Below are 25,715 nucleotides of genomic sequence, written 5' to 3'. Positions count from 1 at the left end.
TATAAATCTTTTTGAAATGTGCACAAGGACGGTTTCCTTTGTCTTTCAGCAGTCCATTAGTCTCTAAACTACTAAACCAAAACTCCAGTGGTTTCATATTTGAATGCCCCCAAACCTTAAATGCACAGAAATAATCATATCCATGTGTATCTAGACTTCGTCAGGGGACATTTTTCATGAATAGTTTTGGTTAATATGTACAAACTGCCCCATCCACATTGTAATTCATCCACATAAATAATTTCAGTTTGTGTGTGACCTTCAGTACAGATAATTTATGAGTTCCTATCTCTAAACCAAAACCAGTTTATTCCCCCCACAACCATTACTGACAAGATATTAAGCTTGATGAGTACTTCACACATATGTGGGAATACATAGGTATGTGTTCAATATTGTCCTTGTATTGTGTGTTAAATGATGGATTGACTTTGCGAGCTCTTTAACAATTCTGTCTTCTTAACTGAATGACCTGAACATTAGAAAACACAGTAAAACATCATTAAAACTGGACTTCATAAAAGAAGCGACGCTGCTTTTTTCTTTTAAATTCTCTTATTTAATATTAAATACATGACTCTATAAACATAACATTTATCCACATATAAAAGCATGTCTGACTATTTACACTCAACCCTCAAAAGGAGCCCTATCATACAAACAAGCAACGTCCTGGAACTATTCATAAACATCCCTTTATGTCCTCAGGTTTTAGCAGTGATTGTCGCAGCATTTCATATATTTCAGGACTGACAGCCTCTCTGGAAATGTCAATTTAAGGAAGATTTATCACTTGACCTTATTGCTAAGCACATCCAAATATTAACACTTGTAACTGCAGACATTAGCATTTTGTCCTCAAACTGCAACATCCAATTGGAATTGGTTTTGACATGTGCACCAAACCTGCCACATCTACATGGATTTATGAGAAACAATTGATTATCTCTGAATTTTGGTTAAAAAAAGTGAGTTGGTGTTTGGACATTCGATATTCCTGTATAACCAAAGTGCACATTGCTATTGACCTTTTTGGCGTAAAGTACATTATTATAGGACATGAATCGTCTGTGCAGCAGGTACCTAAACCAGAATGGTTTCATGTCGAACTACCTTAATTTACCTCCGTAAAATAATACGTGACCATATGACAAAGATATCCTGTCGTAGCTACCAAGCTAACTCATTCCTCCACCTTAGATTTCCTCTTGGAGGTTCTGGGTCTGGGATTTTCTGACTCTGCAGGTTCTGGGGAGCCTGGAGGATCAGTGGGCGGGCTGGGGGCTTTCTCCACCTCCGGTTCTGGCTCGAGGGGCATGGAGGGGCCTTTGGAAGCTCCTGAAAAAAAACAAAAGCGGTGATGAGAGGTGATGCCAATATTGCTCAGCAAAGGTCTTACAGTTCTCAATGATCTACACATATAAAGCAGTTTGTGTGGGGTTCATTGAAATCAAATCTGTAACATTATTCAGGAGCTTTACGAGGCCAAGTTGTAGGATTTAGGAGGCTCTATTGGCAGCAGTGGTATATCACATTAATACGTATGTTTTCTTCAGTGTGTAATCACCTGCAACTAAGATTTGTTGGTGTTTTTTCGTGACCGGAGAAGGAGCTGTTTATATCTACACAAGGGGGCGGGACCTCTTCATGGAGACCACCATGTTGCAACCTCCATGTTTCTACAGTGGCCCAGAACGGACAAACCAAACACTGGCTCTAAAATGAGCTTTTTTCGCGTTTTCACGTCGGCCACCGTAGTTCTTCGACACGCTAGACACACGGGAGAAGGTAGAGTGCACCAATAGAGGCGAACAGAAGCACCGAAGCACTGTGTCTGTAAATCATACCGTGTTTCTTACAACATCACACAAACAGACGACAAACTGTAGCATCACGGTTGTCCTGTGAAGTATTCATTCATTACCCACATGGAAACCTTGACACCGCATCATGTTGTGAGGCTGAGTGCAGCGAATGTTACGTACTGCATATAACTACATTTTTCCAGTTGTGACATTCCACAGACGGGCAACTTAAACGGTGCACTTTCCTCACATTTAGAAGGCAGTGAATCATTAAGGAGTACCACTTTGATGCTTTCACAGCATATTTATAACTTTAACAACAAAGTTTGTCCCATGACTAAACAGTTACATAATGCACCCCCCCCCTTATTACTGGCTTCTGAATGCCAGTAATAAGAGAACTTACCTTGTGACTGAGCTGGGACCAAGTCATTGTTTTGCAAGTCACAAGTAAGTCTCAAGTCTTTTCACTCAAGTCTCGAGTCAAGCACCAAATCCTAAAGTCTGAGTTGCGAGTCCTTAATAAGTCATAATACGCTCTTCATCATATGTTATACCATTTTAACAACAGTAATACAATATTACATTTATAAAACTCATGACTGCTTTGTGTATTTATTTGTTCAAACAAGGAGGTGTGAAGGAACTTAATAAAAGGAATTGGTGTTAAAGTCCAAGTCGAGTCTAAAGTTGTCCGATTTATGACTCGAGTCCAAGTCATCACCTTTTGAAATACATTGTTTTTATTTGTACAAATAACTTCAACCCACGCTGCACTCTGTGACAGACTTATTTAACAACCTAAACAAACTTTTCAGGGGTAAATACATAATCTTCATCATCATAATGGATGGTATGCTGCTTAACATTAACTAACTGTACACTCACAAGAAACTGGCCGTAAACCACTGGTGGTACAGTGTTAGAAAGCAGATAGTTTGCCAGAGGTGTGTAATTAAGTAAAAGGTCTGACACCGAACATGGTTTCATTGTTCTGGTGGAATATTTGTTAACAGCTTAACAAAAGTGTTAAAAAAGCAGCCAACAGGCTCTCTCTCTCTGCGGTCCACTGACACCGGAGAGCTGTGAGTCATGACCAACAGTTCAGAGTAGCCTTGAATTTATTTTATAAACTGTTTCATTTTTTCACACTGCTGATTTTCTTTTGTTGCCAAGAATATGTACTGGCTAGAGGTTAGCTTCTTTTATTTCTTTTTTTAAATATATTCCATTTTGCCGTAGCTCATGAATTCGATCTGCAACAGTAGTGCAGCAGGCGAGAGGCTGTGAATACAACACACACAGAGGAGATATGGAATAAGTTTCCATTCAAAATGAAAAATTGGGCTTTGGTTTAATGAAGAGAGGTGGAGGCTGTGAAATGTGTCACACTGGACTTTTCTGATGAAAAATAATATTTATGTGCTCACCTCATTTTGAGTTTGTGCTCAGAACAAACTTAGGAGAGACGTTCAGCGTTGCGCGGTCTCACCAGCTCCAGACTCAGAGCTGGACCTCATTTCAAGCTTCACCTCAGCTCTGACACTCGACAGAGTGGCTCTGACACACACCCACACGTCAAACCAGAAGCTGCACCGAGGTGACGGAGTACTAACTGACACTCTCTACAGCCCATATTGGTCATTTGTACCTGTTGGTAGCTGGAGGTTCTTGTTGTAGCTCGCGGCAGAAGACATGGCTTGGCCCAGAGCTTGGTTAGTACCAAGGGGAGCACCAGGGGCTGTGGTGGCTGCTGCAGAGTTCGGTTTTGATTTGGAGTCCTTGCCTGGTTTAGTCCACACCAGACCCTCTGTCACCTGCAGAGCAGCGCCCATCTTCTGAGCCATGTCCATTAGCTGTGAGTGAAAAGTAGACTTAGGACTACTGGAAGGAAAGACTTCAACAACTGACTTTGAAACATCAACAGGATCTTAAAAGGGATAAACACCAAAGTCACACATTAACCCAAACAAAATAAGCGATCGAGGCAGCGCTAGGCCAGCAACCCATATGTTCTGTGAAGTAAAACTAAAGGTGCCTGGTGGCTAGACAACAGCTTTAATCCCCTTCTGAAGGGACTGTCTGACGGTGAAAATGTTCTAAAACGTTCCATAGCGTACACTTAATCTGAAGACGATTTTCTAATGTGGCTTCAACATGTTTTGCTGCTACATTGCTTAACTTAGGTACTTCTGTCCGTTTCTTCAAACTGGGGGCGTGCCGACGGCCTTCCACTGTAGGTAATACGCCGACTATGGATAAGTAACTCATACAAACCCACTTCAAAACATCCAAACTGTCCCTTTAAGTACCTCAGGATCAAATTCAAAGTTGCTATTGCTGTCTCGAAGTATGTTGACTTTCCTCTCCATCTCCTGATACTGATCCAGAGTTGCCTTCTTATCACCATGATTATAGAGGAAGATGGCAAAGTTCAGGTTGACCAGAGGGTTGGATCTGCAGGAAATTGATCCCCAAGAGAGAAAAGAGACAATTATATTAAATGATTCAATTACAGACTCAGATTCAAACACACAGTGTATTTAAGATAGTAAGACAGACTCACTCGTCAATTGTCGCAGCTTGTTCATACGCTCTGGTGGCATTCTCTACATCCTCTAAGTTGGTCAGAGCCACTGTTAAGAATGAGCATGAGACAGTATTTAGTTCAAGTGTAAAGCTGTCAAATGAAGGAGCAGACGGCTGTTCATAAAGGCACATTCAGCATGTTTAATCTGTTGTATGTAGAGTGTATTTTACAAAAGGAACAGTATGTAACTTAAATGAATGCGCAACAGTAAATTGCTAAATAACCCCGTCGCTGTTGCCACTATTTTTTTTGCCAAGAATCATCGATTTACTCAGGATTTATTTCTCTGCCTCTCTGACTCAGCACAGTACCTGCCAGTAACATGTAGAGTTCCCCCATTCGTGGGTTCAGGTTGATGGCCGCGCTGAGGAAGTGGAAGGCGGAGGCATACTGCTGCATGGTCAGGTGAACCAGACCCAGGTTGTACAACACCTTCCAGTCAAAAGGAGACATGTAGTGGGCTCGCTTCAGGCAGCTGATGGCCTGTGGGGGAGACGAAGTTGGGAGAAAGAAGTCAAAAGGCTGACTGTTAGGAAAGTACCTAAATAATATATGATCCCAAGAAGAACCTAAGAAACAATAGATTCTGAGCAACGGTGCATTTATAATACTTCAGTACTATATAGACAATTCAACAATGCAATGTAAAATGCCTGAGCAGTGTAACTATAGCAAAATGTGAAACCAACGGTGAATTAACTTTTGTTTTGGAGTCCTGCCTTCATTGGACACTTAACTGACAAAGACAAGTGAATAGACGGTATTACTCACGGCTACATATTTCTTTTTTCCAAAGAAGCACATGCCGATGTTGTTCCAGAGGGGGGGGCTCTCTGGCACAGCGCAGGCTGCCACTCGGTACTTGTTCATGGCCACATCAAAGTCACCATGGGTCTGCATCATGCTGCCTGCAGCCAGGATGGCCTGGGAATAAAAACAATGATTAGAGAGGTATTAAAGGAGGATGGCAGTGCTTCTGATGAAAGACTGACTGTGCCACCTGACAGAGACTGACCTTTTGTTTTAACTGAACTGCTTTAAAAGAAGTTTAATGCACTGTCCTCAGGTAATAGCCAGCTACGTTCATAGCAAAGCATAATGCGTGTTCAAATACCCACATACCTTATAATTGTTGGGGTCAAAAGTGAGGGCATTTCCAAGGTGCTCAAAGGCTTTTTGGTATTTCCCAAGCTGTCGAAAACATGAACACAGATTATACATTAACTGCTTTTTAAATGTTTCTGACACCCACAGTAAATGTCACTCTTATCTTGTAGCGCTCGTCCCTTGTGTACAAATAATTTCACTGGAAAAGGTTATTTTTTTTTTTAAATCTACCAACCTGTAAAAACAGCAAGCCAAGAGTAGTCAAGAGTTCAGTATTCTCTGGAGAGAATCTGAATTGAGGAGGAGACAAGCAGAGTGAAGAATGTCACTTTATCTATGCCTGTAATTACAGTTAATGCCTTCACTTATTCTTAAGCAAACATCGTTGATATTCAGGGAATCTGCTGATTCAATCAGGGTTTGATTCAGCTTAATTGTGGAGTATTAATTATGACCTGTGGGGGATGATGTGGCTCAAAGGAAAAATAAAATGGTAGAGAAGAGGCAGATCTGCTTTAAAATAAGGTTCACAGTGGTGCGTCTCATCAAAGCAACATCAGTATTGGGGCACTTGATTAATTAATTTAACCCCAACAGGGGGTAGTCATAATGAGCGCTACTATTTTATGCACCGATGTCATTTCGTCATTTACGCCATGGCCTAATGTTTGAAAATTCAACATGTGAATAGAGATGGAAATGAATGAAATTAATATTGAAGTGAAAGGGGCCCTGGCTTAAAATGACGCAAAACTGGAACTTTGTGTGAGATTGAAGGAGGATCACTTATTGACATGAGCTCCAGACACTGAACATCCTGAGATAAACAGCATGTTTAGACCCGCAGCGACAGTCCATAATAACATATACCTAGGATAAGTGGTTATTGTGAATATGTATTTCTTTAGATGTCTTCTCAGTGCTTTTTAACATCGTCCACACTTGAACTTTACTCACTCCACGGCCGTCCTGTACACTTCGATGGCCTTGTCGGTTTCTCCAGCCAGCAGATGAACCTTCCCGAGCATCATAAACGTCTTGTCGTGCTTATTAATCCGGAGAGCTATGTTTAGATGCTCTTCAGCCTGACGAGAGGCAGAAGATCAAAATGATCCAATCACCCGGGAACGAGTGCAGTTTGTGCTGTCTAGTATCTGTAAAATCAGCATACTCACATGTTTGAAGTCTTTGATGAAGAAATAGCACAACCCCAGATTATGACTGATCTCCTGGGGTGAGAAAATGTCAGATTATACAGGGCTCGATAAAGGCTTGGAAAAATTCAATTTCCAAATATAAAAGCTATTTGAGACAACAGCTCTGTGGAATACGAACTACAGTGTTACTGACAGTAGTATTAGAGGGGGCAGTTTCATAGTGGTCGGTGGGGGTGCAACCATGAAGTTCTTTTGTTTTCTGTTAATTGTTGCATGAAAAGACGTTCAGTCATTCTAAATTTCTGGAGACTTTGTCGAGAGGACGTCATGCTGCGTATTTAGAGTGAAAGATGCCAGGTCCTCTCAACACACAAACTTTAAGACAAAGCAGAAACTCTAGTGCTGGAGTGTGCCTTTTCTTTTACCCAGTCTTTCTCGTTGAGCCTTGCAGCTTCATGATAGAACTCAATAGCTGCTTTGTGCTTCCCCAGGAGAAATCTACGGAAAGAATAAACAACAATGATCCATACGAGAAATGAATCAATCTCATTCACTGCATGCTAAATCGCAATCCTTACAATCCTGCAACAGTAAAAAAGTACTCACTGTGGGTGGCTTAACTTTTCCCTATAGTATTAAAAGTTCTGGCCATAACTGCCCTGCAGTTGGGCTGTTTTCACTGATATTTCTCTCCTATGTCTGTCTTGTTAGATAATGGGGACGGGCTGATGCATCCCAGCCTTCAGGGCAGTAGACTCACAGTGATCTGGCCACCTGCTTGAGATTGTCAGTGCTGCTGGGATTCAGGATGGCGCAGCTCTGAAACAGCTCCAGGGACGGTTGGATTTTGCCCTCAAGACGCATGATTAGTGCTGTGGCAAGAAATTAAAACACACAAAAAAAAAAAGAGGATCTTCATCTACTTGAGGAAGTTAAAAAAAAAAAGAAGCACATTAAAAAGAATCAAAGGCACAGCATGGGGTCCGAAGACTAGATTTTTGGGGAACTAAATGAGGCACTGAGGAGCTTCATTTGATGTAGCTCTCAATTAACATCATACATGTTTCGTGTGTGAGAGGAAAAAGTTACTATTTAAACTACTCACCTTGAACATATATGGCATATTCACACATTCCATTAGTCTCCTGCAGTTGTTCTTTGATGATCGCCTACACGGAGAAAGAACAGGAGGCAATTTCTACAACGATGCTGCTCTGCGCCAACAATACGATTTCCTGAAGAGGCCACTTCTTCTATGGTTGTGTATGTGCGTCCCTGTGACAGGCTCAGCCGTATCAATCACCACACCCCCTCTGAGCTATAGCGCGCCTCACCCGGCTCTCTTTTGCTCTTTTGCACTGCTGCGCGTACACGAACCAAAACAGCGGGTGTGCTTAGAGACGCCCACGCCGTCCTTTTGCTCGAGAATTCGCTTTAACAAAAGGACGTCCTCGTCGCTGCGCTGGCACAATTAAAACAGGGCCTTGACAGCGAGGAGTGCATCTCTTACGAAGAGGAAGTGAGAAGGAGGAATTCAGTGATATATTTTACAAGTACTGTACAGGCATCTATTCAGGGCTTTCATTAAGTACCTGCCGGCTTCATCTGGGAATACACAGGTCAATGCAGGGAATTAGCCCCTAATAAAGTAGAGTGTTAGACAGAACCCTGTACATGCCAGGCATTCATTATCTTCATTATTTTCTTAAAAGGTCAATCGGATCAACACTGAACACAGGACATGGGTCAATGGCAGACCAAACCATAGGGAGAGTGGAGGATGATGCTACTTTACCTTGCAGGTATCATAGTCTTTACGGATATAGTGCTGGTGGATCAGCCAGTTTCTCCTCTCCACAATGGGAAGCTCTGGAGCTGGAAGCAAGAAGAGGGGAGAAAAAAAAAAAATGAGGGAAACTTTTCATCTCATTCCCCTTTACTGTTCAGATAATGTCTTATTTAGTTGATGGCTGAATGATTAATCCTGAAAGCTCCCTCCTTTCGCAGTCATTAGTACGTCTCTGATCTGACAGTTTAACACAGATGTAACACGTCAACCTAAATCCACAGGCTCAGTTCAAGTCAAGTCACCAAGCACACTGAGCTCGTTCGCCAGTTTTTATTCACAAACAGATACAGTAGCTCAGACTATCTCGAGTCAATGTCTCTTTGGACTATTCATGTTTAATTGAGTCTTTTCTCTTAATTTGGCAGTTGAACAAATAATCATGAAAGCACCCCCCCCCCTCCATCCCTCTCTGCAGTCACCAGCTAGTCTTTGATCTGACAGCAACATAGATGTTAACGCTTCAACCAAAAGCCCGCGGGCTAAACTGTAATCACTTCACCATTCACGCTGTAAATGTCACCATGTAAGCAAGTTTTTTTGTTCCTGCTTTTTGTCTTTGGCAAGTTGAGATATTTCCCAGTTGCCAGGGCAACAATGTATCTCGCAAGCCAGGTGCTTGTGACAGAGAAAAGAGAAGATATAGAGAGGAAAAAGCAGCACAATACAAAGCCAGCTTTACAAAGGGTTAGGTAACCCCAAGAACACAACCACAATGCTCCAAGTCTTCTTCCCAGCGGAGGACAACATTTCATTTCACAAGGAGCCAAATGTAATTCCAGTTCATGCAAGTTTTGATTCTGGTAATCCTGTTATCTTACACCTACTACCTTCCTCTGAGGCTAAAAATAAGATTCAATGCACTGTGGAAAGAAGTGCCGGGCTTTGAGTCTGCCACTGACATCGGGGGGATATCGTTAATGGGTAAAAAAAGAAAAAAAAAAAAATACAGTGTGAATTACACCAAAGCTTCCTTCTGTTTTTATCTGTCAGCGCTTCAAGCAGTGCGCTGTTGATTTGCCGCTAGAACTGGAGCCTCTCGCAACAACTTCAGAGAAATCCTCTCCATCGCCGAGTGTGAAACTGCATGGGTTTCACACGTTTGCCCCGTCAAGATTCGGAGTGGCCCTATTTGTAGCACCCTAATCCGCTTTCTTCCTGCTGAGACAGCAATAATGTTCTTGTCTCTGGGTTTCAGATGGGGCCCTGTGGCGCTCCAGAGTCCACATAGCACAAAGCAGGGCGTCTTTCCGCGGAGGAGAGACGGGATACATGTGCGGCATGCATTCCTGTAACTACTGTATACAAGAATGGTAGAAAGGAGCAGAGGAGAAAAGCGCAGCAGGAGGTCTCCTAAATATAATTCAGTGAAAAACTCCATCCCAAACATGGAGGAATTCTCTCATTGTTATTTTTGATCTGGCTAATGCTAAGACAGATTTGGCTTCCATGTGCTCCAAGCATCTGTTAAAAGGGGATAAGAGCAGAGGAGAGGCATGCTGAGATCAAAAGACACATGGGGAGAATGTAATGAAAAATAAGATGAATTTTTCTTTGGAAGTTTCACCACGAAAACTTTTAAAAACCCCTCGGTCTTGTCAAATAATTTATTCTCATATTCATCTGCCTACACTTTTTCTTCCAAGGAATTTGACAGAAATCCAAGCAGATTGCAGCACTAACACTTGATTCTGTAAAACTGAAACATGCTGACCTGGAAACTGGTGACCTTATGCTATTAGCATTTGTTGTTGTTGTTGCTGGTTTAAAAGAAACGTGGGCATGCTTACAAGACTCATAACACCTCATGAGTCTAACGCTCAAGAATGAAGTAACTGCATTGCATTAAATATCCTAAAAGCACATCATGTACTAGTCTAGTGCATAACATATTTCATTTTGTGTCTGCACAATACATCCCTAATTGCATTTCGGTATGGTAATTATAGAATTCGTTTTTGAAGACAATTTAACAGATTTGTGGATTTTGATTTGATTATTTTCACTTCTTGCTCATATTCAGCAGACTTTGGACCAAATGTCATCACCTAATCATAGCTTTGTATTGTAAACGTCAGACAAGCGATACGCTGTGAAAACTCAATTATTTCATACTTCAACACGCTTCATACTTGTTATATCACTGATTATATATAGACCTACCATGTGTGTAACACATGATGAAGTCACAATTAGTTTTTTTAAGTTACTGTATGTTCCAGTTTTCTTTTCTGAGGTCTATGCCCGTGTGTCAAGTAAAGTCAATTTGATCTATTTGGGCCAAAATAACAATTTTGCTTCCTCTGTCCTTAGATGTGCATGTGTGGAACAGTTTTATACTGAAGTTCTTACTTACATTGTAAACTGCATTCTATTGAATGGTTATTCCGAACATTGAGCTCTTAATGGTGGATTTCTTTTGTAATATTTGCATATTAGAGTTCTAAACAGAATTAAAAATGGTAGTTTTTGACTTAATTATGGAGCCTTTTCTTCACTTATACAGAACTGTACACTTTCAATACATTAACAAATTAAATCTAATCTTTATTTCCTGTTTCTATGATTTCTGTCATCTTCCTTTATACTAACGTACTCAGGGTTTTTATCTGATTTGTCTCCGCAAATTATACGAAGCACACCATGGCATAAGCCTGCATGGCATTTGAAAGATCAGTGCAAATACAATAACATACCAAGTACTGAATTGCTCTCAAGGGACTTGCATTCTCAGCAGTGCTGGTGACAAATACAAAATATTGTAAAAGGAAACAAAAAAGCTTAATCGTGAGCAACAACCTAATTGGTCATTAAGCCACAATTATGATGACAAAATCTCCCGATGTAATATATGATCAACAAACGTTTTCCACACAGAGAAATATGTGGGACACGGCTCATCTGCATTCTGTATAAACAGCTTCTTCCTTCTAGGGACGAAGGATAGAAGGGTGAGGGTGACCTCTGCAGGACGATCAGTTCCAAACTCACTCGAGTAGCATCCTTCACCGGTTACAGACTCATCAAAATCTATATAATGGGTGACGTAACAGGAATTGTGTTAATCATTTTATAAGATGACTTGCACATGTCAACTGTCTTGCTGTACCTTTAGGCGCCCGTCGTTTCTTGGCTTCAGTGGCAACTGGGAGCTGAAATGTATGAAATACAACACAAACGAAATAAGTAACAATCCACACTTTACTCAGCAAAACACACTGTACACCATCCGTCGGTGTTACCCGTGAGCAGCAGGTATGGTGGCCAAACCGAAATAGATCTTCCCCACTCAAAAAAAATGTGTTTTTGTACTGTGTCCTGTTAAAAGGCAATACAGGTCAAAGGTATGAGCCTGTGACTGCTCTGCCGTTGTGCATTATTTCCGGCTTTAGGGCTGCAAATGCTAAAGAGTTTAGCGCCAGCTGCGAGGCAACTGATTCTAAATTGTATATGGTCCTTGCAAAACGAACACACACAAAATGTAACTAAATTGTACTGACTTATGTGTCGTGGTTTCTAACTGGCCACTCCCACCGCCACACACTTCCAGTAAATGTTGTGGGGAAACACTTGTTTATGTATGTTATGTTATAGTTTTTAAATAAATGTAAAGAGTCCCATCTAAATCCCTCTGCCAACTGTCTACAGGTGAGTAGAATTTTGATTACAGTGGCCTACTGCACAAAATGTCTTTTACTCACCAGATACAGGTTTGTTGGAAGAACATCTCTGAAGTGTGTCGATGCTTTTCTTATCATAATGATTAGCCATGACTAGGAAATATTGGATATTCTAATTTCAATATTCAATTATTATCAGAAGTTACTTTAGTGAAATCTGAGTTGCTTGTTCCCATTGTTGTAGAGTAGAGGGTCACAGATTGAAAGCTTCACAAATGAACTCTTCGTCACTGCAAAGACTGTATCAAGAGGTGACCAGTGGTGGGAGAAGTACTCAGAGCTTTTAACTAAGTAAAAGTATCAGTTAAGGATATACCAGTCTGAAAAAAACTCCAAGTTCTGCATTCAAAATGTTACTAAACTAGATACTGAACACTTCCACATGTCTTCTGAGCTGTAAACCAAATGACATGACTGTACTGTAATGAAAACAAACCGATGCTGGTGTCAATATTGACATTTATCACCAACTTCACAAAAATCATTTCATGGTTTGAAAATGACTCAACTGTTTTATATCAGCCCCCTCTCACATCCATCACAGTGATGCTCACACTGTTACACTGGATTAGTAATGCAGGACTTTTACTAGTAACACTGTGGTATTACTAGTAACACTGTGGTATTAACTGTGGTATTACTAGTAGCACTGTGGTATTACTAGTAACACTGTGGTATTAACTGTGGTATTACTTGCAACACTGTGGTATTAACTGTGGTATTACTTGCAACACTGTGGTATTAACTGTGGTATTACTTGTAACACTGTTGTATTACTTGTAACACTGTGGTATTAACTGTGGTATTACTTGCAACACTGTGGTATTAACTGTGGTATTACTTGTAACACTGTGGTATTAACTGTGTTTTACTTGCAACACTGTGGTATTAACTGTGGTATTACTTGCAACACTGTGGTATTAACTGTGGTATTACTTGCAATACTGCGGTATTACTTGCAACACTGTGGTATTAACTGTGGTATTACTTGCAATACTGCGGTATTACTTGCAACACTGTGGTATTACTTGTAACACTGTGGTATTACTTGTAACACTGTGGTATTACATGTAACACTGTGGTATTTCTACTTTTACATCAGTACAAGATCTCAGTACTTCTTCCTCCTTCGACAAGAAGTAAAAAGGAGAATAAAAAGGAAATATTCAAGTACTAGTGTGCCCATATTGTATTTAAGTACAGTTTGAGTAAATGGTGATCATCTGCATGTATTACATTGACAGAAACATCTAGTTCACATTTCACGAGTAGGCGGTGATACAGCTTCCTTAAATACACGCATGCTCAATCCCACTGTTTGTCTTTTGCATAATTATCTTTCCCCATAATTGGCTCACTTGAGTACGCTTACTAAAGTGGCGACGTTTAGTTCATTAACACTCTCTATATGTCATCTCTTCCACACACGCTAGACGTTATAGCCATAAGACAACTATGGTATTTAAAGCCAGCCTCAGTTCCGTTGGTGCAGAGCTGGACGGTTGATACCGTTATATAACCTTATGTTTACAGTATAACGCGTGGGCTAACGATTGTCAACATCGCACTGTAACGTTTTAACGTTACCTACGCACGTCACCTTACTGCAGCCACAGTTAGCCGTGTTAGCTCTCAGGTTGAGTAGCTTGCCCTTGGATGAGTGAGACTAAAGACGGAATGAGAGGCACGTTATAGCTGCAGGTTAATCAACTTAGCTCCGACTTAAAAGCGGGTTAGCCAAGCAGCTAGCATTCAAATGAACGAGCGTCACTACGAACGTTATTTAAACCTATATATATTATTTATAACTGAGGCAGTGCCACACTATCGCCTCACCAAGAGGCGTGTTTGTGTTTACCGAAAGAAAACGGTTTAACTAGCTTTTGGTTTCTTGCACTCACCGCCGTGGCTGTCTCCTCGTCCGCCATCTTGGGATGATCACAACACTAGAAGCTGTTGCCATGGATACACCAGTGGAATGCGGAGGAGTAGCTGGTTAGAATTTATGAATGATGACTTTACTCTGTGTGTGTGTGTGTGTGTGTGTGTGTGTGTGTGTCACCGCCCTCACCAGCCTCCACCAACACAATGGGGATGTTTAGTAAAAATTATATCATAAACACCATACACTTAAAATTGGGTCCACCCATGAATGTATTAAAAGAGCTTAATGAAGGGCAACACAATTACTTTCCACCACAGCAAAAACAAAATCAGCGTTCTTCTTTAACTTATTGTATCAAATCATGACTTTCCAGCTGCAAAAGAGATAAACAAAACTGTAAAGTATTTCAGACAAGTTCCTACTCCATATATCGCCTGCCATTTACGTCAGGGCACACAGCAGATTCTGTATTTTTTTTACGCACATCACAGAGACATTCAAATGACAGTTTATTCAATGTTAAGACTGACAAACAATTTCCAGCAAATACCCCTCCAGTAATTTATATTTTTAAATTAGTCACCAATATGTACAACACACCTTAATACACATTCTGATCGTCGAAGGGAAACTTCACCATAAAACAATTTTCTCTATCAAGACAAAAAACAAAGTCGGACAAAACACTGAGCCTTGTGCTTAAAATCCCCACACAGGAATTGGTGGGTTACAACAGCTGAAAGGCACTGAGGTTACACCCAAACAATGTGATTCAGTGCTACAGTAAGGAAAGATCAGAATTGCACAGCTTATATGTATATATATATATATATTCACAAGTAAAAATGTAAATACCCAACAACAAGTAGGTAGAAAGCAGCAAGAAAATACGAATTATCTGCGTCTATTCAGTAACAGGTGACATTTTGTCTGCAGTATAATTACTATGGATAATATACAGATAAATGTGTTCTTTCTGCTCGCTAATACACTTCACTAAGTAGTGCAAATACACCTACATTCTATACTATATGTCAGTAACTTTACATTAACAAACCTGCACCCCGTCTTTCATTTTAATCGCAGCAAGGCTCCACACTATGACAGAAAACATTCTTCACAACGCAACATGAACTAAAATGTGCCATCCCAGATAAACCATATCTTCATTTGCCCTAAGAGGAGCTTTTTGTCACACTTCATCGAAATCCGTACACTGATTAAAAACAGTAGAAAGAAAAACCTTCATCCCCGTCCCCTTCATTAATCATCGTCTTTCCAGTACTGTACACATGAATATTTAAGAGTGAAATTAAAACAGCAACTGTGTTCATTAGTAGTGTAAGATAGATGCATCTCATTTTACAGATCATCCAGTGGTGTAATATAAAGTTGAGCAGAATGACATAACCCGTAACGCTCTACATGCTGCCGTCACGACACAAATATGTATTCATACATTAAGTGGAACCATCATTCAATGACGGTGAAACATTCTCATGTCAAGTGTGCTTTTTAGATAATCCCGACTCCTCCCAGTGTATATTTATGAGGCCCCAGTATGTTAGATAGTAAAATCCTCATACTTCCCGCCAGTGTACTTAACAGAGAAGGGATTTAAATAGATGTACTTTATCACTAAACTCCAGGCCTATTCAGTGGTGCACCGTACATCTTTAGTCGACCATGTTAAATGTATTCCAGTTAGTTATATTGTGATGAGGGGGTCGCCAAGTCATTTTCGTCATACCCACACCGTCTCCTTCCTTGCCTTGTTTGATTCAACTTCAGTTTTCTGTCTCCTTCCTACATTTCCCAGAATATATTTATGATAGCAGGAATTTTGCCGCATACTGATGAGGGTGGTAAAGAGTTCAATAACAACAGAGACATACGCAAGTCATTGCATGCTCGTATAAGACCTCTAGCTTGTCTTCTGTAGGTTTAAACAGAAAGTGGAAAAAAAAAAAAAAGCAGACACTTCACTATGTTCTGAGAACAATTTCCCTCAAAAGTTACGTTGTTTTTCCTTTCATAAATAGGTCAAACCCTGATCCCCTAACCACAAGGAAGTATGTTGGGACATGGCTATGTTGGTCAGAGAAGAGACTAGCCTGAGGCACGAAGCATGTGAGAAACAGTCTAATTGCCCTGGCTCCTGCCAAAGGCTCCCTGGGCAGCGGAGGTGGCAGCACCGGTTGCAGCAGTCTGGACTGTTGGGTTGGTCAGGACCCCGTGTGAGAACTCCTGCTGGGCCTTGGTGAAGCTAGCGCCTGTGTTTCTGTACTTAGAGTGGACCTGGGGACATAAGAAAAGGGGGTGAGAGGTTTTATTTTGATTGGAATAATCTTTTTCTGAGAGGTGTTACCTCTTCACACTGCGTCAGGACATCTTCATTTTCTCATGTTAAGTCAACCTTCAATCAAACTGAAGACAAACTGCTTCAAATTGCTCTGTATGCTGATTTAATTGATTTATTATCCAAGCTGTCTATATCTGTTTATTTAAAGTTTTGTTATGTAATCCTGTTTTTGCTAGTATGTGTTTTATAATTTTGTATCTGTGTCTATAGAACGCCCTCGAAAGTGAGATGCCACATCTTAACGGGCTATCCTTTCAATTAATTCAAATTTGTTTATTAGTTAAGAGGATATCTCAAAACTAAAAAAATGTCAGGGAAATTTGGAAGAAAGTTCAGGATGTTTTTTCTAGAATTTCAGACTGAAACATGGCAAGATAGGTCCTTTTCCTCATTATCTATTGTACTTATTTGAATGAAAACAATGTGATGATTGTCTATCATTACTGTCAGTGCATTTCAATGTTGAATTTGGATCAATAATATCTATAATCATCTTTAGGATTAAAATATCAAATTTCTAAGATCGCGCAATTCTGCTGGAGGGATGTGCTCTCTGACTGCTTCCTAGTTGCAGTGATGATTTTTAGCAGGTTTGTATAGCAAAAGCAGATATTTGCAGATGATAATGAAGGACAACATTGTCTTCAGAGTCCACATTGTGCACATGCTCACTGTTAAAATTCTTTAAATCATGGTTAAAAAAACCAATTGCAGTTGTGTTTTTAGTTAATAAATGTTTTATTCTCCATCTACTGTTATGTGGCACGTTTTGGGTAACTTGTTTGTAGAGTGATCTGCTTAGAGTCACTCTAAGCATCCTTTCAACAGTTTCTAAATCTCCATATTCCCTCTGTTGCAGCTGTATTTGTCGCCACCATTTTTAGTTTCCCTTGCTATGTTGCTCTCTTTGATTAATTATAAGTCACTGGCATCTTTAATTTGACTGCAAACATTCAGGATGTAATTTACTTTAAGCGTTATGTATCCTAGTCATGGTATATTCAATTTGACTGGTTAATAATGAAACAGTAACCAGATTATCTACAAAGTAAACACTGTAGCATGGTTCAGTATTCCCTTTGGTGAAGGGAAGTTTCCATTAGCGTACCATTTTCAGTAGAATCACAGCCAGGACAGCGTTCACTGTGAAGAATCCGGCCACCACCATCATAACCACAGCCACAGCCAAGTTTGTGCCGATCATGCTGATGGAAGCGATCCAGCCACTGTCAACAACAGAGACAACAAATGGCCATGTGTATTTCACATTTTCTCGACAAGGAGTGCATACTGTACAGTATATAACAGAATATCCTGGCATTAAAAAATATAGTATGAAAATGACTGAATTAAAGCCAAATGAGGGATGTATCTAACCTTCCCCAGTGACCAATGGAAAAGCATGAAGCTTGAAACAGTGAATGATGGAAAACTGAAAAGCCTAATATATTACATGATATAGAAAAGAAACCCAAAGAGAAAAGTTCCACACACTTACAAAGCAGCGACCCAGACAAGTTAGGGCAGCTGGAATCTGTCAAAGAGATGCAAGAGAGGAGATGCAGGGCAAGAACACAGACACACAGACAGACAGACAGACAGACACACACACACAATCACAAAAGGCGTGAATGAGGAAAAACACATGCATACCCACATTTACTATGAATCTCCCCAAAGCACACTCATTCTTACTCATGAAATCAGAAACCTCTGGTTAGCAATGAAGAACTGTCATTTACGCCACACTACCACTCTCAGACCAACACGCAGATGACAAAAGGTTCCCACTAACCTGTTTCCCCAATTGGGGATCCCAACAGTCTGGATGATGTACACGGACACTTGGAAGAAAAAAACAAAGAAGAAGAAGAAGAAGCTGAAGGAGCTGTCGGACCTAGAGAGGGAAAACAGAAACACAAGGAAATGTTATTAATGGTATTTAGTATTTGAGAGGTTTGTTAGCTGCCAGACTATAAAATAAAGAGGTTACACTTAAAAAAAAAGTCACAAAAAGAGCTTCTACAATTTGATAATAATGATGATAATGAAAACCAACTATAAACAAATTAAATTTTGACCAAGATATGTATTATAATATATTCATTTTTAGTAATCATTCTTCACATGGAACCATTTTTTTTCCTTTTTTTTGTTCCAGTTTTAATTTTGTTTTTGCAAGAAGTTAATGAATTTATTTTTTAAATTTGATTTGGGCTTTTATGACTCTGCTATGACTTGCTGATATTCCTCTATTCATTTTTTTATATATTAATAAATAGATCACAAGTAAACTTAATTTTGCAGACATTACTCCAATTGTTCACGGTATTTTGGGAGTCCAGTGAAGGTGTAAATGCTGTTTCAGATGTTTCTTTTCTGCCGAAAGTACAAGTCTTGCAGAAAACCCCTCTTTTCGGTGTTAAAAAAAAAATTCTAATTAAAGCACTGTAAAGCTGGAAGCAAGAAAACAATCTGATCGTAGCATTTTCTAATATGTTTAATGGAGTACAGAGCGGCTCCAATATACTTCCTCTAACCCCTCTGGCTGAGTTGGAGGATGAGGGTGTTCATAAAGTTTTAGTGAAGTAAAAAATTAAACTCATTTTAACTCGTTCATCTCCATGTGTCCCTAGTTCTACTGCTCGTACAACAAAACAGTTACACCCTGTGAGTCACACAAACCAAAGAATACTTCATCTAAAGTACAAGACCAGCACCACAGTGTACCTGAAGGCCTTGTAGACGGGCCTGTACCAGCAGACAAAGGACACCGGGGTGAAGAGGATGAACCAGACGATGGACAGGCCGAAGTCAACGCCGTACTTAGCGTCTGCAGTGAAGTAAGCCAGGCAGGCCAGCACGTTGAGGAAGAGGGTGGCAGTGTGGACTGCGGAGACACACGGGAAACCAATGAGCCATCAAAGACATCCGCCTCAGGACAAAGTCTGCTTTTGAATCGCTAAAGAATGCAGGTGTGTGTATTGACTGAAGTGAATCAATGCATGTTCCACTGCACATTCTGAGAAACCCCCAAAATCCTATTTAGATAAAAAAAAATATGTCATCATATAATGAAAAAGCTATCAAAAAGTCACCACAGAATGTTTGGGATTCATGTAATCGTGATATTAGATATCAACATTCTGTCACAGTTGTCAGATGGCTTATTGATTAATCAATATCGTGCAGAAAACTAGGAATATTATGAATAAATCATGATGCCAGCGCTACACTGGTGTGCTACAGACCTGGTCTTTTTTTTTAAATGAAGATGGTACGGTTGACATCTGACTGTTTGGTATGTTAACATGTCTATGTTACGGATCAATGACTCTGTCATGTATGAAAAAACAGCAGAGGTACGTACACATCCAGAGGTAGTACATTCTCTTGCAGATCCTGCGGTACTCCTCAGGGATGTCCTCCTCAAAGTCCTGATAGAAGCAGGGCTTCACAGGGGAGAACGAGGGAAGAGGTGGCCAGTTGTTCTCTTTAGCTGACACACACACACACACACACACACACACACACACACACACACACACACACACACACACACACACACACACACACACACACACACACACACACACACACACAAAGATGGATTAACATTGCGAGTGTGGTGTCGATTCGTATCGTTTGTCTACACAACACAAGTTTACATGAGGTTCTAAAACATCTGGTTACCACCACTGTTGAGAGGTCTGCTTGCGCTCCTCTTCTGTAGCTCCTGCTCCTTCCTCTCCAGCTCGGCTGCTTTCTTCTCCAGCTCCTCCTGCTGTTTGATCAGGCTAGCCTGGCCGGCAGCTGCATTTGCCTGGCGGGTGATGGAAGAGCTGCACTCTCAATAAAGTGTGTAATACTGTCACTGCGTCACATTTACCTGCTTGTGATACGAAATTCATACAGGCAACACTCCACACCTAATGTGGAAGACATCAGCTGCTGAGGACCAAATGTTGTCCTGATTCTCTGATCCAAAGTACTCACTACTATAGCCCTGATCGTTATATTGATACTAAAACCAGGGGACACTATAAACCAATATAAGCTTATTACAGATATATTGTGTTGCAAACATGGTGGCAGATAAGTGACGAGATGTTGAACCAGAGATAATTGACAAGTTGTTTTTTCAACTGCAAGATGTGTGAAATAAACATACTTTTGTCACAACGATCCTTATCAACATGTCACTCATACAGTGGCAGAACGTAACGTTTACAATCACTCAAGTACTTAAGTACAATTTTGACATACTCTGACATACATATTCTATGCTACTTTATACTTCTACTACACTGCACTTCAACTATTGTACATTTCACTTGATGCTTGTTACTAGTTCCTTTTTACATAAAATAACATAAGTACATATAACGTGTTTGTATATGATGCAGTACTGTACTACCAATATAGCCAGTAGCATAACAAAATATGTAAATTTGGGTTCACCTGAACTACAACATTGTAATGCGCCTACATGTATTAAGAAGTGATAAAAACATAATAATGTTTTATAATAATAGAACACTTTAAAAGGAGCCATAAATGAGTAATTTTACCTTTGATACTTTAAGTCCATTCTACTGATAATACTTCTGTACTTTTACTTGAGTAACATTTAGAATATAGGACTCTTACTTAGAGTATTTTAGAGTATGGTATTTCTACTTTTACTTAAGAAAAGGATCTGAGTCACTGCATTTACATAATGTGTTTGTGTGAAAAAGAAACCTACATCAGCCTATGTCTTGTTATGTTCTTATACACTTTGAAATATTGACGTATCAGCCTCAAATAATCCTTATTGGTCACGATTCAGTCATTCATTTAAAACATTAGCGTTTTATTGTCCTCATCTATTGTTTTGGATAGTCAAAGCCACGGTCAACCCCCAAAGACAGATGCAGCGCTGTCGGTTGATCGTAGCTGACGTATAAAATGGCTGAAATGTGATTTCACACCAGCTCATTTAATGTCCTTTACTTGTGAACGTGTCTGACTCACCTGTGCGCTCTGCTCCACTGAGGTCTGCAGGATGGCGGGTTGAGAGGAGGCAGCAGAGATGGGGATGGTCTTGCCAGTGTGGGTTTCCTGTGAAAGGGGTGAAGCAATATCGCTTTTTAAATACCTACACGGAACAACTATACATCGCATCAGGTCGTTTTATTGAAAAAAACAAGAGGAACAAACCATTTCAGTTGCAGAGAAAGGGTTGAACTCCCCAGCATTTTCAGAGGCTCTGCCGGTGGCTTGTGTGATTGACGGATCCTGAGGAAAAAAAAAGAGAACACCTTTGTGTTATGTTATTGTTTTGTGACGTCATGACCCTTCACGTATTTGGTGCCATGTGTGGGCGAAGCAGAGTCCCAAAGAGTCCCAACCAGTACAGGAAGAGCACTAGTCTCACAACACATCAGCTATTAATAGACTCTTGGCCCTAGTCCACATCTGTCTCAGGTAAAACACAATTTCTTAGTTTTTTTTGTAGGTTTAAGCAAAATGGTGGGTTTTTTTCTTTAAGTAAATAAGTCTCAAAGACACAAGCTCACCTATTACCATTACTCCCTTGAGCTATTAGATCTGAAAACACCCGGATGTGATCATCAGAAAACACCATATAAAGATCCCATAAACCTACAAAGTGCGCCATTGAATCCCATATTTTCCCTTGAGGATCTGGTTTACAAAATCTACCATTAATGTCGTGTTGAAGAGGAGTCACATTTGATGGCTGAATGTCAGCAGGCACCTGTTCGTGTGTCTGCTCACCTGCGCAGGTGAGTGAACCTAATAGCCCACGTACAGCGTAAACACATTGTTTTACAGACGCATTTTAAAATAAATGCTCTGTACGTGAACTACAATGCATCATACTTTATAATAGTGACGTTTCTTAGCCAGGAAATGTAGAGGCCAAACCCAGTAACCAACCAAACAGGTTTGTGTTACAGCATTTCTCTTTCAGTCTTCACTATTCGCGAAAAACAGCGTCTTCGAAACTTCGCACACAGAAGAGGACAAAACGACAGCCTCACCTGGAAGGGATTCGTGTCCACTGGGTCCACGAAGGGGTTGCTGTCTAATTCTGACATTGTAGAGAAAAGTTTATCTTGTGTATAATAAACAACAAGCTCTCTTCTGCCCCAGCGGCTGCTGCTCCTGCTGATGGTGCTTCTTGTGACACGCTGGGCCTCTGCGCATGCGTTGCTCGAAAGGTGGCTCGCGTCACCAGGAGGCTGTCCCCGAAGCTATTTCTGATCAATTAACATATAGTACCTTTATTTTTTTTAAAGAAATAATTGGTTTGAAGTCTGAATTCAGTCCACTTACGTCGGTCTACAAATGTATCCAGTCTGTTGTGGTAAACGTGCAAAAACAGCTTTTTAAATTTGTTTTACCTGCTTATTTAGGCTTTTCAGTTGCCTTTAGGTGCTGTGAGAATTATGGGTTACGTAAACGACAGAAACTAACTGGGTAGAAGTTAACTTGAAAATGGGAAGTTAATATGATAGACATGCCCTTTTATAGGTTGTTTTATTTATGTGAATCAAATGTATTTATGTTGTATTGTTTATCACTGTCATGCCATGTAGCTGCTTATGTCATGTGGTTGACTTCTAGTCAGTGGTGGAAGAAGTACCGAGATCATTTACTAATGTAAAAATAGCAATACTACAGTGTAAAATATGTTACAAGTAAAAGTATTGCATATACTTAATAGCCTACTTTAAGTATCACAATTTAAAGGAATCATTTTACGTCTCATTTCAGAATAATACATTACTGGTACTTTCATTACTGGTTTGGAATAAATTGATGCAGCTTAACCAACAATAATACATCATAATTCATTAGTTGATTTTATATGTTGTATAGATGCTCTAAACCAGCAAAGTAACTAAATACTAAGGCTTGTTAAAGTAAAAATTACAAAATAAATAAAGTGCCATTTTATGGAAATACTCTAGTATCTCAGAATTTTAAAAACAAGTACATGAGCTTCGTGAATGTACTTTGATACATTACGCCACTGCTTTCAGATGTGTATCTCTGTAAAGTACTTTGCACCTCTTACTTGAAAAGTGCTCTGAAAATACCCTGAGTTTTTCAAACCAACATGCCTGCTGATACATGATTAGATAGCAAACATAACATAAAAACATGTTAGGTAAGCATAACAACACATAAGGCTGCATCCCATTTAAGGCTATTTATGACATGATATCTTCATCAGCGCACTCAAGCACAGAGCCTACATTTGGGTTGGTTTTGTTGCAAGTCCTCACAAAAAAACTATTTTAAAGTAAAAGTGAATAACTAAATGCTGTATTCTATTTCATTTGAATTACAGGTGGAGACTTTAAACAAATGTTTTACTGATCCCCTCTAAGGCTGGGCAAGTTGTTATTACATCATGTTAACATTACATTTCCTGGTTGTAGATGCCTCCTAACTGCTTTCACGGCTAGTTATTGCCGGACTCTTTGACTGTGTGGTATCCAAAGGTGATGAAATAAATGGATTTTACGAAATTTGAATGAAAACAAAATTAAGAATTGTCGGCTCTCTTCAGGCTACATAAGAGGTTAGCTGCATCTCAGGAGCAGTTGAATATGTTTAGAATTGCAAAGCCAATTTCTGTTCATACCAGAGGAGGAAAATGGACCCCAAAGCATAGATTGCCATTTTTGTGAGGGTAAAAATGCACAAGACCCCTGGGTTGAGTAATTCCTCCAAAGTCAAATGACTTTACAGGACAGAAGCAGCACCTAAAGGATGAATAAATATAGAAAAAGGCCAGCAACACAGACAGCAAACTGTACATCACCTAGTAGCCTGATTATTATTTAATTTCCCTGAACTGATCCCTAAAGCAACTAAAAAAAGTGCAGCACAGTAGTGAAGTACAGATCTCCGGCAGGTGTTTCTTCCTCTCTCCTCCTCGACTAAAGATGACAAAAAAGGTCATTTTTTCCGCATCTCGTATCGTGCCTAACTTTAGTGGATTGTAACATATGAAGTATAGAATTTATCTGCAGATGCACCGGTTCAAAATCAGACCAAACTTTTTAATGGATGTCAGCTTTTGAGCCACAACAAAAGGTCAAAATGTGCATGCCATGCAACATATTAGGTCAGGTTTATTTTTAGCCTTAGCCGATTGCCAGAAATGCCTTTTGCTTCTGAAGCAGTTGTTGATCACTTGCTGCCCCGACCGGCCGGCTAAGAAAAGTGAGTCAGCAGTCAATGACGGTATAAAACAGTAAATTAAATAGTTTTTTCAAGAATTGTGAACCACTGCAACCACGAAAGACCCTTTAACATAAAGGTATAAATGAGCACAAAAAATATCAGGTTAATGGGTCAAGTAGTACAGACAGACAGACGGACAGACAGACGCACATGCACTCCAACTTATGACCCAGCACATGATCTTCCCACAGGCTTCCTTCTCGCAGAGATGCAGTAAGATACTTAAAAACATGGCCACAGTCTGGGTAATGATTTGCTACAGTATCAACTTCTCAGGACGGAGGAGCTCCTTCTCTGTTAAAGAAACGGTGTCACTCGTGACCAAAAACAATAAATGCTGTGTGATTGTAATCCAGCAAAGAATCGTTGAGGCAGAAAACATTCAGATGAGAATCAAGCCTCTTCCTTAACGTGAGCCTCTATAACTATTACTGAACAGTGGCCTCTGACGGGGCCAATTACGGGATAATGGTAGATGCTAAAATGTAGTGTAACATTAGGACAATAGTCATTATACCGCAAATTAAGTTCACAACAATAGTTTGCTAACATTAGCTACCGTTATCTACTGGTAATACTGGACCAAGTAAGAATATTGCAGCAAAACCCCTGTTAGAGAAATAATGTGTTTCCTTTTTCAAAAGTTACAGGGTCTCATTTAATCATTGAAAAGTGCAGATTTCCCTGTCTGTGAACACATCTGCACCCTTGCTAATTGTACTGAATGTATTCTATTTGTTTGTGGCGTCATCGATAATGGATCGGTATCCATGTACAATTCACAGACGACATTTTGGCGTGTCACAGTAGGAAAAGCGCGCGTGTAAATAATAAAAATGAACAATGGCTGAAATCCATATCACTGCTTCAGTTTCAGCATCCTGGTATTTTTCATACTGGAGTCAGAATTTCTGCTGTGAACATTTTTTAAATATGTCACCTGCAGTACTTTGACATTGTTGCAAAATACTGGAATATTGGAAATATACATTCTCAACAATAAAGACAAAAGACAGAG

At 40.0% G+C, this 25,715-nt stretch overlaps 2 protein-coding genes across 2 annotated transcripts; both read right to left on the bottom strand.

The window, feature by feature from the left end:
• Positions 1 to 550: 550 nt before the first annotated feature.
• On the bottom strand, positions 551 to 14,148 carry LOC137882203 (Bardet-Biedl syndrome 4 protein-like). Its single transcript, XM_068724376.1, is given in 17 exon segments — positions 551 to 1,338; positions 3,457 to 3,661; positions 4,118 to 4,262; positions 4,372 to 4,441; positions 4,707 to 4,878; positions 5,167 to 5,319; positions 5,518 to 5,586; positions 5,738 to 5,792; positions 6,460 to 6,587; positions 6,678 to 6,731; positions 7,085 to 7,157; positions 7,420 to 7,531; positions 7,765 to 7,828; positions 8,455 to 8,534; positions 11,615 to 11,657; positions 14,087 to 14,125; positions 14,128 to 14,148. Coding segments are annotated over 17 exon segments (1,638 nt in total). The 3' UTR covers positions 551 to 1,183.
• A 418-nt stretch (positions 14,149 to 14,566) lies between these two features.
• scamp2l (secretory carrier membrane protein 2, like) lies at positions 14,567 to 22,619 on the bottom strand. Its single transcript, XM_068724353.1, has 9 exons — positions 22,480 to 22,619; positions 21,635 to 21,712; positions 21,449 to 21,535; positions 20,126 to 20,255; positions 19,803 to 19,931; positions 19,163 to 19,322; positions 18,228 to 18,329; positions 17,541 to 17,658; positions 14,567 to 16,368 (listed from the first exon to the last, which is right to left on the bottom strand). The coding sequence occupies exons 1-9, from the start codon at positions 22,534 to 22,536 to the stop codon at positions 16,213 to 16,215; spliced, it is 1,017 nt and encodes a 338-aa protein (XP_068580454.1). The 5' UTR covers positions 22,537 to 22,619; the 3' UTR covers positions 14,567 to 16,212.
• Positions 22,620 to 25,715: the final 3,096 nt, after the last annotated feature.

This window comes from Cebidichthys violaceus, unplaced genomic scaffold (assembly GCF_023349555.1).
Source record: "Cebidichthys violaceus isolate CVI_PGR_0920_01 unplaced genomic scaffold, fCebVio1.0.p SCAF_30, whole genome shotgun sequence".
Lineage (NCBI taxonomy): Eukaryota > Metazoa > Chordata > Actinopteri > Perciformes > Stichaeidae > Cebidichthys > Cebidichthys violaceus.
This window is presented reverse-complemented; position numbering and strand designations above follow the sequence as displayed.

Bases quoted from the DNA above. Each gene is read 5' to 3' on its own strand.
- scamp2l (XM_068724353.1), bottom strand. From the start codon at position 22,536: ATGTCAGAATTAGACAGCAACCCCTTCGTGGACCCAGTGGACACGAAT. The intron at 21,713-22,479 runs GTGAGGCTGTCG...TTTTTTCCTCAG, and splicing joins TGGACACGAATCCCTTCCAG to GATCCGTCAATCACACAAGC. The intron at 20,256-21,448 runs GTGAGTCAGACA...ATCACCCGCCAG, and splicing joins CAGTGGAGCAGAGCGCACAG to GCAAATGCAGCTGCCGGCCA.